At 45.7% G+C, this 13,898-nt stretch overlaps 1 protein-coding gene across 7 annotated transcripts in view; it reads right to left on the reverse strand.

Moving 5' to 3' along the window:
* Positions 1–13,898, reverse strand: part of LOC147442030 (dynein regulatory complex subunit 2-like) — a 157,699-nt gene that overhangs the window by 115,551 nt on the left and 28,250 nt on the right. For 5 of the 7 annotated variants that reach the window (XM_086528361.1, XM_086528359.1, XM_086528360.1 and 2 more), the window contains exon 2: positions 8,529–8,769. In XM_086528361.1, coding sequence (XP_086384487.1) covers positions 8,529–8,543 — 15 coding nt within the window. In that variant the 5' untranslated portion in view covers positions 8,544–8,769. Of the gene's footprint in view, positions 1–8,528; positions 8,790–13,898 lie in introns of all 7 variants that reach the window. The other 2 variants (XM_086528356.1, XM_086528357.1) reach the window with 2 other exon arrangements.

Below are 13,898 nucleotides of genomic sequence, written 5' to 3' on the forward strand. Positions count from 1 at the left end.
GCTCATAGGTTGCTTCTAGACTTGATCAACTCTATCTTCACTCTATCTGTCTTCAATCTTTGTCTTTCTTGGACATAACCTAATCTCCCCAATCTGAACAAGTTCCTTTTCTCAGATTTTACTCTCAAGTCAAACTCAGTTCTTGGAGATGCATAAAGCTATAAATGCCTTGAGTGGGGTATTTATGTAGGACGACACTTCGTGTTTATGAATTGCTAATTCTTTCTACTAACTCGATATTATCAATGCGTGTTATTCTTTTGGTCTACTCTATCTTTAAGGTCTCTGGGATAGTTTTGATGATTAGTACTAACTGTTTTTTTTTCCTCCCCTCAACTTGTCTCTCCTCTGAACCAACTCCCCTAGCCTCTGTCCTAATCCTTCCCTTTCCCTCTTCCTCTCATAACTTTCACATCCCCTCCAGAAATTAGATGTGGGGACAGTTGCCAAATCAAGGCGCCTTTGGTGGTGCTCAGTCTGCTACTAATGATAAGCTACTATTTCTGCAGCGGAGCTTAGTTGAGCTTAGTGGGGTAAGCCCTGAATTAATGTGGAATTGCAAGTCCCTTGCCCTTTCCCCCTCACCCTCTCGCCCTCGCCCTACCCCTCCCACTCCTCGCCCTCGCCCTCGCCCTAACCCTAACCCTACCACCTCCTCGCCCTCGCCCTTTCCCTCGCCTAGCCCCTCCACCTCTCGCCCTCGCCTACCCCTCCCACTCCTCGCCCTCGCCCTACCCCTCCCACTCCTCGCCCTCGCCCTCGCCCTAACCCTACCACCTCCTCGCCCTCGCCCTTTCCCTCGCCTAGCCCCTCCACCTCTCGCCCTCGCCTACCCCTCCCACTCCTCGCCCTCGCCCTCGCCCTCGTCCTCTCCTACCCTCGCTCCTCGCCCTTTTCCCTCGCCTAGCCCCCCCACTCCTCGCCCTCGCCCTCGCCCTTTTTCCTCGCCCTAGCCCATGCCTAGGTCCGTCTTAGCTGCTCGCCCTCACCCTTCCTTTTCCATCGCTTTTTTCCTCGCCCTAGCTTGGCCTTGCGCAAAAGCAACATAAAAATCCTAAAAATAAAAGCAGCTTGATAAGAATACTGAAAAGCTACTTTAGCGTGAATATAAGGTTCATTTTAGGCCTAATTCTTCTTATCAATAGCACAGAGTCTTCACAGAGTCTTCACAGTTCACAAATCAGCGGCAAGGTCTCCTGAGCTCCTCAACACCGCTTACTCAACTTTCTCACTGGAAGCCCACGCACAGTCTAGTAAGATGGTTCGTACTCGAAACAGGGAAAAGCATCTACAATCGGAGGACGAGTCCTCTGCATCTGGGGATAGTTCTGACAGCAAATCAGACTATACTCCCAGTTCAGAGCAGATTTCAGAGGAATCTTCTGAGGAAGATTCACCACAGTCAGCCACTGTTGACAGAGTCACTACTCTCCAGGTGCCTCGCCCGTCTGGTGCTCTCTCCAAGGTACCTTTAATTATGATATATCATCTACAGGCTCCGAATCCAGCACTGAAGGAGGTGTTCTCCCAACAACAACTGATACACTTGGGTCTCCAAAAGTTGGCTGAGACCAATTTGTCTGCCAATATCTCTATTGCCAAGCTATGTTCCCTCTTACTAACTTTTCCAAAGTTGAATGATACCGCACTCACAGCGGAGGATATCGGACAGGCAATAGGAATATTGACTGTGCTGACACCTCTGCCCGCAACAAAAACCTTCTCGAATCTTTCACCAGAAGAAACGGCAAATGCTTGTCAGGAACTTTTGCTGGACTCACACCCAGACTATCACAGGAGTCAGCAACTGTATTCAGTGTTACAGTGTTATTTTTTACTGCGAGCACCTGAAAGATCAAGGGTTTCATCTTCTCCAGGTTCTCCAACAATATGCGATGCTCTCTTTTGTCTCTACCATTGCCTGCCATACCCATTTCACAATTTGCTGTTTAAAGCGTTACAGGACAGGGCAAAGCGGTTTCGGACTCAACGTAAAGGCAAAGCGGAAAAGTTCAATTGCTATGCAGCGCCTATTATGTCTTGGGTGGTACAAATTATGTAGCAAAAGCCGAATGCAAAGGCAGTTCACACCCTTCCAGATGATCCGAAATAGCAAGAACGTTCCAAAATGGCAAAAGGAAAGGGCATCTCGCGCAAGAGGACAAAGGTACAAAAAGATTCATCTGCGCAGCTGGCAACACTACCTTTCTCAGAATCGCAGGTCAAAATCTCGGACGTCCATACTACAGCACCAGCAGTGCGTATGTCTACTTCTGTGGCCACCTCCACTTTCACACCACCTATTGTGAGTAGTGTTGCCGTCACTAAAACACAACATCCAGTTGTCTCGCCGGCACTACATACTACTCTTACTGTTGGGGCACTGAAGGATACTGCAGGGGCATCTAGCTCTGGGGCGCCTACATTTGACAAACATAACATGTATGAGACTTTTGCGCCTCAAGCTGACAGACTTTTAGAGGCAGACAGAAGAGCCATTTCGACGATTATCAATGCAGCACTCTCATTGCAAGGTACCAACGGTATGCATCGCTCTTGCTACGACGGTATGTCAAGGGAAGTGCAAACGCATCTTAAACGAGCGATGGATAGGGACAATTTCATTGCTACATCTCAGGATCTTATAAGAATCTTAACTCAACAGGTAGTGGACCTCAAACATATCGTCCACACTCAGCAAAAACAGTTAAAAGAGGCAATTCATATGACAGTAGTTTATAGTTGGGCTTTGGTCAGTTGGCCTTTGGTCTGGTCGGTTCACACTTGGGCAGACACGTGGCAGGGTGGTCTAGTGGACATCGTGGCCAGGTCACCACCGCCACCCAGTGGGGATAGACTTAGATGATGTTCTTTATGGGCCGTTGGTGGCTCTTATGGTTGTACATATGAGTAGTCATTTTTGGGGGCAGTCCTATCTTATCTTGCACGTAGTCGTCTAGAGAGTCTTACACAGAACACTGCTTCACCATCCCTGCACATCTGAGCCTCGACACCCCATTTGTACCTGTGAGTCCTGGGCTGGAGCGGAGTGTGCTGCCACGCCAGGGTCTGTACATGGTTCTTTGAGCTAGTCGAGTCCACATGTTCTGGTCCACTGTTGTGTCTCTGTTGTTATCCATTGTTTCTGTGTTGTTATCCGTTATTTTTGTGTTTCATTCTGTCTGAGAGAGTTTTCATTTGGTTGAGTGAGATTGTCACGCACATTGCACTGAGGGGCACCCACACTGTAGAGAGCACGACGCATTATCCGCGCTACACATCTCTGAATAAACAATGAAAGCGTCCCCATATCTCATAGTAGACTGTGCAGCGACATATGTAGTGAAACTCTATCTCTGGCTCTGCATGGCATAACTGACATATCCTATTGTTTGCTGGTATGCCTCTGAATCTACCTGTCTCAATCCCAATCTGGTGTGAAGATGTGCGAATCTGGCCTATAGCACATCGTAACCCATGAGATAGATGTGTGTCCATGTAACTGGGCCGCGTGACGAATCCGTCTGTCGTGAGTTGGAGAAGATGCTCTCTATAGAAAACCCTCTTCGTACCTCCCTCCCGTGCTGGCTCTATCCATGTCCTCCTGCTATCAAGCTGGATAAGATCCTGTCGAATGAGTCTAGTAGTCTCCATCCGTGTAAGAGCCAAAGATGGTGCATCAAGAGAATACTGGAAAGGGGGCAGCCTGTCCATGCTGAAACCGTGCCTTTGAAACCATGAGCTCATCTGTGCATACCAACATGATGTATCTCCCTGTAATGCCAGCTGTCTAGATGACTCAAGAGCAAGCCTGGCATACCTGTCCCTGGTGGTATCCCATACACTGTGGACAAATGATACTGATCTGGTGAGAGCATCAACCTCCATAGGTGGGGCAGCCAGCTCCGCTCGTATGATGTCATGTGGGACTGAGGCCTTGGCTCTAATCAGCCTAGAAATCATAGATATCAAGGGTCTCTCCATATTACTCCATCCAGCACTGTCAACAGACGGCCCCCAAACCTGAACACCGTAGTGCATAACTGAAGCAACCAAAGTGTCGAAAAGCCATAGCTTTGTTCGAGGTTCCTCGAACAGAACCTGCGAACAAATCCTCTCTAAACCACCTAGGGCTACATAGGCACGAGTCAATCTAGTGTCTGCTGCCACTTTCAGTGTGAACCTCGGTCCACTAAAGACCACCCCAAGATATGTGTATGAATCAGTGTACTCCATATTGTCCTGCCCATATGTGAAAGTAGGTGCTGATCTCCTAACCCACTGTGGCGTGGTATTAAATACCATGACCTTGGTTTTACCAAGGTTGACAGACGATCCACTATCCTCTGCAAAACTATGCAATGCGTCCAAATGTCTCTGATATCAACACGATATCGTCAGCATATAATAAAAGAAGGATCCATGTCCCAGCAAGCTGAGCACCTCTATCTCCTCCTCTGTCAATATAATCAGAGACCTCATCAACATACATACCAAATAAAGTAGAGGACAGTGGGCATCCCTGTTTCACTCCGATAGTGGAGTGAACTATGTCAGATATCCCCTCTGATATGCGTACATGGCCCATCACTGAACTGTACAATGCCATAATCCCCCATATCAGCTTTGTGGGTACCCCCAATTCTATAAGTCGGCGCATCAATCTGGCCCTCGGTACTGTGTCAAAAGCTTTGCGGAAATCCACAAAGCTGCAGTATATCCGTCTACAATGTGCTCGACCCTCCTCAATGATAGCTCTGAGTGTAAAGACATGATCTAGTGTGGAGAAACCCCTCCTGAAACCAACTTGCCCAGGTGCCAGTATGCCCATAATCTCTGCCCAACTGCTCAGCCTATGCTCAAGGATGGATGCATATAAACGTGCCAATGTGTGTCCTACCATGATAGCACGGTAATTCCCCGGCACAGTGGGGTCTCCTGTCTTGAAGATAGGTACAATAGTAGATAATCTCCAAGACTCAGGGAAGCCCTCACACATGACACGGTTAAATAACCGTGCAAGCATCTCTGCCAACAAATCCCCAGCATGTATAATGTGCTCTGCTACCAAACCCTCATGATCCTGTGCCCGTCTGGTCTTCATCCTGTCAATGGCCTCCTTTACCATCTCAGTGGTAAAGAAGGTGCTTGTAGCCGGACATGGTTGTGGTGGATCTGGTAGTGGTGGTTGTCCAAGTACAATGTATAAAGATGCTGCATACTGCCCCCATATCTCTGTAGAAGTAATCACTGGTGGGGGAGACTGCTCATGGAATAGACGCCAAGCCTCTCCTGAATCTCTACTAAGGAAGAGCTGATACAAATCTTGCTCCATCTGGACCAAGAAAGCTCGCTTCTTCCGTCGCACTAGTCGTCGTGTAGCAATACGAGACTGTCTATAAGTGATCACTCCCAATGTAAGCTCGCGCTGTATCTGAGCTCTAATCTGTCGACACTCCTCATCATACCAGCTGTTCTGAGGCATGTGCCCAGAACGACGTCTCTGACCAGGCTGAGTGTGTGGGTATGCCTCTGCCGCTGCCCCATGTAATGTCACTGTCAGCATAGATGTGATCTCCTCCACTGTGTATACTGGCTCTGATGTGCATAAAAGCCTACGTATCTCCTCTGCATAGACTGAGTCAGTCTCTGGTGTAAAAGTATAGCGTGGATGTCCATTGTCTACCACCCCGTGAGGCCTGAGATGTACTTTACTCAAAGGAGACTGATAATGTCAAAAGTGCATGATCTATTGCTATCCCTACAGGCCTGGGCCCCACTGTGAAATCCTGAATGTGAGAGATAAAGCTCGGATGTGTCAGAACATAGTCTACAATGTTGGACCCATGCCTGTGTGGAAAACAAGTAAAACCTGCAGACAATGGGAAAGTCGGTAAGCCATTCAGTATGGCTAAACTGTGAGTAGTCGTCATCTCCCTCAGGTATCTCCCATACTCTGTATGCTCTTTGTCGTGTGAGCATCTCTCAAGTCCCATCTCCTCTAGCTCTAACTCTCTAAGCATCTCCTCTGAGGTGTCATAGAAGACCGTCTGTGAGCTGCCTGTACGGGCATTGAAATCCCCCAGGAGTATGATGTCTCCATCTCTGGAGAACTCCCAAATATCATCATCAAGTACAGAGTAAGGACTCTGTCCTCTGGATGACGCATATACTGAAGTGCTGGGAGGAAAATAGCATATGGCGATGTACAAGAAACGTCCAGTTTCTGCCCTCAGCCTCACCCACAAGTATCTGGCCTGATCATCTCTCCGAACTATGTGCAATAGTGGTTGGAGCTCCTCTCTGAAAAGAACTGCTACACCTCCTGATCCTCTAGTCCCATGCGCAAATCTGGTGCTTGTCCGGCAAGCTGTCTCCCGTCTGTATCCTGATATGTGCGGCATCAACTGTCCTGGAGCCTGATGAGTCTCTGAGTAGAAAACAATGTCTCTGTCTTTGAAGCTATCCTCACAGGCCCCCACATCAAGTCTATACGAACCATTACAGTTCCAAACCGCCATCCTGAGAGTGGTCCCACAGGTCTCGCACCGTCATGTAGAGCGGTGCTCTGTAATCACTACTCGTCCATTTTTGTAGAAAGCTAACTTTCCCTTCTCCCTTGCTGCTATAATCTCTAGAATGACCTCTCTCATATGTGCAAGCTATGAGAGCGTAAAATCATCTCCTAAAAGATACCTGTTTTCTTGAGGGTTGGCCTCTTCTTTAAAAAGTCTTTCTTTTCTTCCATGGAGGGAAAGCGCAAAATGAGAGCCCGTCCTTTTGAACTTTCCCCATTACCTTCACTCTTCTTGCCCACTCTCCAAGCTTGTGTGTGCGAGGGCTTCTCCACCCCCATCATGGACATGAGGCTCTTCACCTCTTGGTCCACCTTATCTGAATCTTTTAGGCCAGTCACTCTCACGTGTAGAGTGCGTACCCTTCTTCGTTGTTCCTCTTCAAGTGTCTTGTTGATGATGTCAGGTGTAGTCGGGATTTCCTTGCCCTTTCCCTTCTTGACAACCTCAATCCATGTTTCAGCCTCATCCATCTTCTTTTGCGTTTTGGAGAGAACCTCCACCCATGAGGTCTTCTTTTCTCCTTCCTCCTTTATTTCTTTGACTTGTTCTCGTATACTATTCAGCTCATCGATCATTGATGGCTGAATTTCTCCATCTTCAAGGCGTCCTCCCTCTTTGGTTTCGTCGAGTTCCTTCCTAAGGGCTGAGATGCTACCTTTTAAAGCTTGAATTTCATCCCGGAACTCCTTGCGTTCTAGTTCCCTCGCCTGTTCCTCCCTCTTTTTCCATTCAAGAATTAAATTCTTCTCTTTCTTCCACTCATCCATGTGGGCTTTGCATTCTTTCAACTCCCTTTCAATGGTTGTCATCCTCTTGCTTGTGACCATGTAGTGCGCCGCCATCTTTCTTGCCTTATTTGTTTCAGTTATTTGATTCACTTTCTAAAAGAGAGGAGAGAGCGACCTATACGGACCGCATTATGCATACATTTGTTTCCACATTCAGCCTACATGGCATATATTTGCTTTCCATACGTGTCAATGTGCAATTTCTGTGAATTCTGCAGTTTCCAAATTCCTTGTAAAAAATCCGTGCAGTTCTGAAAAATGCAGGTTTTTGAAAATTCGAAAGCTCGGAAAATCCGGAAAAGCCAAGACTATGGGAATTACTGTGGAAATTCCTCCTGGAATTTTTTGAATTTTGCCGGGTGTATGTACCTGCGGGCTAAAGGGGGAAGGGGGGGGGGGGGGGGGGGGGGGGGGGGGGGGGGTGTGATGTATGTACCTGCGGGGAGCTGACTGCGCAGAGGCAAAACCACCACGCTGAGGGGTACTGCTGCGAGGAAATCACGCAGTGTGTGCAGGACAGATCAAGTTCAGAGCTTGCAGGTGAAGACGCGCAGGGCTGGAGCATGTCAGCACGTGCAGGGCGCGCAGACAGACAGCTCGCACAGGTGGGCAGAACGCGCAAGGCACCTGTTGGGATTGACGAGCAAGATGGCTGCGCGCTGGTGAGGAAAACCTCCAGACGCCTGCGCAGTTAGGATTTGCAATCTGTGGTTGCCTGTGTCTGCGACCTGAGACGACCAGAGAGAGAGAGAGAGAGAGAGAGAGAGAGCATTAATGTCTCGACGCACAAATAGGACATATGGGACCAAATGCAGCATGCTCCATGTTGAGCTGATCGATGACTCTCAATGCTTGATGCCAATTGAGAGTCAGCAAAGTAACTGGGTCAGAAAGGGCATATAGAAAGGACTCTTCCCGAGTGCCCCTATGCCCCTCTCCCACATCGAAGGGAGTGGGAGCTAAGCCAGATCCTTGCTATGGTGCTGAATCTGCTGATTGTGGATACGTGCGTGTGTGTGCGTGTGTGCGTGTGTGTGTGTGTGTGTGTGTGTGAGAGAGAGAGAGAGAGAGAGAGAGAGAGAGCACTATTTCTAACTTGAGACATCAATTTTCAGCAAAAGAAAAAGAGTGCCTTTACAAACAAAGGTTTGAAAAGCTGAACCTTTTTGGGAGCCATGAGATCTTCTCTAAAACATAGTCGAATTCCTTGTCTCTCGGAAAGGAAGAAAAGCTTGATTCACACTAGAGTTACTGTACTTTTGTACGGAAATCCATCACTTTAGGTGCTTTTGTTATCACCAAAACCCTTTAACAAGAAAAACCTTGATGCTGAAGTGTGTCATTTGAACTCCCTTAATCTACACAGACTTCCAAACTCTCAAACTGGATGCACCAATATACACCTTCATGAAATTAGAAAGATCTGTAATTATTAGCCATTAAAAGGGTAAGAGAAGCTACACACTTGCACAAATCACACATTAAAGATCCAAACACAAACTTGGAAAGAAAAAATGTATGTTTTTAATTGACTACAACATAGAAAATGATTATAAAAGCTTCATTCAATGACCTCCGTCTATGTCTACCAAAAACTCAGAAGTCCTGACTATCAAGGACATGAGACAAGAGTGCGCAAGTTCGGAATTCTAATTCATGCATTTACAATAACAACATTATGACATAAAAATGCAAATTCTTCGTTACCTTAAGAACTATTTTAAAAAAGCTAAAGAAAAACTAATACTGACACAAAACACACAATGAAGAGCCACTGAAAAATCAAAATGCAGCTAGCTACCTTTGACTCAATACAACCTAATAAAAACAGCTTAAAGATGAGACAAATGGTAGGTATCCACAAGCCAATGTAAATGTCTGCTCCCACAACTATATCATCATCCTTAAACCTTGACATGTGCAACTTTACACAAACACAAAATGGAAGGTCAAGCACATAATCATGCATAGTTTGGACAACTCTAAATTATCCGTACTCAAGTCATAATGCCCAAGCATAGGTACAGGTTTTTATAAAGTTAGTTTCAAATTGAATCTTACTTCAAGAAGTGAAAAAACCGAGTTTCCATCATTCGAAGAGATGCACAGTCTCACCCCAAACATAGGTAATCCTTTAAGGATAGCATTCCTTTATTTGATACTAGAGCATTACTATTGTAAAAGAAGCTCATTGCCGATAGAAATATTGGTAAAATTGCATCCAACATGAAGACAAAAGGTTTCTTCTCCATTTTAGAATCTGCCTTTCCCTTGAAACTGGCCCTTTTGAAAAATACTTGGAACCGTGATCAAATAACATTATGAAATTCAAGATATTGTATGAAGAGAAAAAATCGATTTTGAGGAAAACCGTCCCTAGTATTTTTCACAAATAAATACTGCCATTGATGAATACAGCAATCGATTATGCTAATAAATGAACACCACATGCAAGGAAAATCAATATCCATGTCAAAGCTAATTGCTATGCCATTACATCAAATAAGAAGTGATGCCATTTTCGTACAGGATGTATTAGTTAAAGTAATTAGAAATGTTCTGATTTGATAGATAATTGCACCAGGTTTTTGAGAATAGGAGGAGGAGGTAAATAGCCTTTAAGCGGCAGGTTAGACCCCTTCAAGAAATAAATTCATGTCTACATCTTAACATGTCAAGTGAATGTGTAAAGTTCCGGTAAGTATATTGTGTGGATAGAGATAGAAAATGCAGTTTCGTTCCTTCTACAACAACATTGACCATTGAAGGTTGTCTGCCAGAATGTGAAACTGCTTTTGTCACCAAATTGCTGGCCTTGCAGCCCACATGGCATCCAGGCAGCAGGGCATGCTGATGCAGCAGGGTGCTGATGTTGTCACAAACTTGATGGCGTGGCAATATTGACCGGACAAGGGCAGACAGTTTTGATGGCGTGGCAGTGCACAAACTTGATGACGTGGAAGTTTTTGCCATATTGCTGACATGGCATGCCTACAATAAAAGCTCTTGACACGTCGGAATACAAGCGACTTGTCAGATATTCAAAGGATCGTAAATTTCTAGAGCTTTATGACAGATACCAGGCCAGTAAAACACCAATGAAGTCAGCAATGAAGAGCAAAACCAAGCCAAGTGCAAAAAGGCACAAGCTTTATTCCAAGGAGGAGTTTGATGAAGCTCTTGAGATTAAAGTCAACGAGTTAATGAAATCTAGAAAGCATTCTCAGAAGGGTCACAAGGCAAAGGATTATGCCGGCTACCTCGGTCAAATAGCAACTTCACAGAAGCCTCTAAGATACGGAAGGCAGCATCCTTTTTGAAAGGGAATACACTCTTCTCCTTTACACCAAGCACTGACCAAGTGGGTCAATTGAAAAAATTGTTTTCCTCAATGTGGTTGACACAACAGTACAAGGCCGATGTGATTATGGCTTGGAACCATCTAAGGATGAAGGAAGATGATGTTTGCGAAGAGGAACTCTCCGAACTTTCTGAAGACGAAGACGAAGATGAACTCGAATCATCCTTGAAGCGCACACGCTTCTTGGCCTAGGTAATCGAGGTAATCCTCTGATTTGTTTTCCTTCTGAGAATGCTTTTTGTTTTTCAACAACTGACTGACTTTATGTTTAAGAGCGTAGTCAAAACTCTTCTTGCAAGTAGAATTTATGCTTTTCCACACCCAACTTTGCTTTAGTATTCATGGCCAATGTCACAAACTGCTGACCTGTCAAGCCACTGCAGAACGGAGCCAACCTGCAAACCCTAAGAAGAAGTAGCAGAAGAAGAAGAAGCAATATAAGAAGTTTTTACCAACTTCTGGGACCCCGTCCAATGGGGGCCCAAGTGACCTAAATAAAGCAGGACACACCTCCTTGCGTAGAAATTGATGACGTGGCATATTGTACGGAGCTTCAAGATTTTTCGTTGACATGATGACATGGCAAACTCTACGGACGCCCACATTTTACGCCACTCACGTGGCACCTAACGGATTTTTGTAATTTGCGCTGGCTGATTTTCAGAACCAGCTTTTGAGCCAGATGCTTTTAGAACTTGAAGCTTTTCAATGTAGCTTCTTTTGAAGCGCAAAGGGTCTTTAAATATGAGCCAAGGGCTCATTCTCTAGCACGCTTCTGTGTGCAGGTGCACAGGATGGAGTACCGGCAATGTACTGAGTTGAAGCAATATAAAGGAATACGGAAAAGGGCGCCACGGTTTGGGGCCAGTGCTCTCTAGGGGTGGAAATCAGCCACTCCCCATCTCGTGTGTCGTGCATCTCTTTTAGTTCAGTGTTATTTGAAGTGCTTAAAGCTGTTTAGTTTGTTCATTTCCGTTGGCACGTGCTGCCCGTCCCCATGACAACCAACTTGAGAGGTGAATGGATAACATCTCGCCATCGAGAGTAAACCTCATCAAGCGCATGATTTTCCAAATATATATACCTAGATGAATCTAGATTCACCCTTAAAGGAAAGCGCAAGGTATAGACCCATGGTGGTCACCCACTAGACACTATAACCATCAGCTCCATCATGCATAGTATTTGACTAAATACCACGACATCCCCACTAACGTCATCAGTGCCCAATAGTGGGTGTAGAACTAGGTACTAACATATGCTCCCAAACAAAACACACCACACACACACACACACACACACACACATGAGCATACATCAACACAAAGTTCAACGTACCTTGCACTTTCCTGTAAGGGTGAATCTGGGCTTATCCTCGATTCATCTAGGTATATTTTTTAGTCGTATAGCGGACATGCAGACTTCACATTGTGAAGTTTTCGTCCGAGTTACGAACAATTGATATTGTGCTAATTCTTTCTATCTTTTGTGGTGCGTATGCCCTATCAACTACCTCATTTTTGTGCTAATTTTCTCGATTTAATGCTTCTTTTAGTGCTAGGCTTCATTATGGCTGAGTCTGCCCTTCATCTCCGGAGTCATGACAGAAACTCAGTACCTTGAACTTTGTGTTGATGTATGCTCATGTGTGTGTGTGTGTGTGGTGTGTGTTTTGTTTGGGAGCATATGTTAGTACCTAGTTCTACACCCACAATTGGGCACTGACGACGTTAGTGGGGATGTCGTGGTATTTAGTCAATACTATGCATGATGGAGCTGATGGTTATATTGTCTTGTGGGTGACCACCATGGGTCTATACCTTGCACTTTCCTTTAAGGATGAATCTGGGCTTATCCTGGATTCATCTAGGTATCATTTTTTAGTCGTATGGCGGACATGCACACTTCACATTGTGAAGTTGTCGTCCGAGTTACGACCAATTGATATTGTGCTAATTCTTTCCATCTTTTGTGGTGCGTATGCCCTATCAACTACCTCATTTTTGTGCTAATTTTTTCGATTTAATGCTTCTTTTAGTGCTAGGCTTCATTATGGTTGAGTCTGCCCTTCATCTCCAGAGTCATGACAGAAACTCAGTACGCCGAACTTTGTGTTGATGTATGCTCATGTGTGTGTGTGTGTGGTATGTGTTTTGTTTGGGAGCATATGTTAGTTGTCACCAGCGTGTGACTGCTATCTATCCTTATTGTTGATTTCTTTCTTATTATTTATTTGCTTTCCCTTTTTGGAAACACCCCTCGAGAAATCTAACTGCCCTGCATTGCATAGCTAGTGTGGAACTGTCCACAGGGAGTCCAGGCCTGAGGGCAAGAGAGCACTAAGGTTGGACAAGGACTATGGTTAGGCAAAGTGGGGTCATTGACTAGCCAAAGTGGAATCCTTTGCTACAGAGGCTACATTTCAACTCTGGGTGTGGTTGCAGTGTACAAAGGGGGTCAGATGACTAGAGAGATACAATGGCAGCATCTCCTAAAATTTAGGGAACTGCTATTTTGGGACCTGAAAATGTATTTGCATCATTATCTCCGGAATGACAAGGGGAACGTTTTCTTCCTCTGCCGTGAAGCCAACTGGGCAACCGGTTGGGAGATTTTTAGGTGGCAACCCCAAAACGGGAAATGACTTGTAAATGTGCCAAGTGGCACATTTCTGTGCACTTTCTTCATGCGACAAGCAGTGGCGCTGAATTTATAGCTGGGAGGCTCATTTTGCAAGTTCCTGTCACAGGTTAAGAGCTATGGAGTGCTTCCTTTCCCTCCTATGTACAGTGCGGTGCCAGGAGTGATGCCCTGCACGCTACGCACTACCCTCTCTCTCCCCTATGGCAATATGTTATGCCCCTCTAGTGGGCTTTTCAATTCCAATGTATAGTTGTGTGGGTTCATGCGCGATTGCCGAGGCAAGAGCCTCTTGCACAGGTACTGGATTAGCTAGCGGCTAATCCCCCACAGGTACGGGTGAATTCGGAGAGGTTTCACGCCAGAAATCTCGTCCGATTCAAAGAGCAAGTAGCCCTACAAGTGCGGGAGCTCGAGGACTTGCTACAGATGCGACCGGCACACAAAATGGAGCCCAAAACAGTAAATTACAGCCTGCTATGTATTTTTGCAAGTTTAGGGTTTTGGCCCTAAACGGTCCCTAATACCCCC

Source organism: Adiantum capillus-veneris, chromosome 14 (assembly GCF_014529385.1).
Source record: "Adiantum capillus-veneris isolate H3 chromosome 14, ASM1452938v2, whole genome shotgun sequence".
Classification (NCBI taxonomy): domain Eukaryota; kingdom Viridiplantae; phylum Streptophyta; class Polypodiopsida; order Polypodiales; family Pteridaceae; genus Adiantum; species Adiantum capillus-veneris.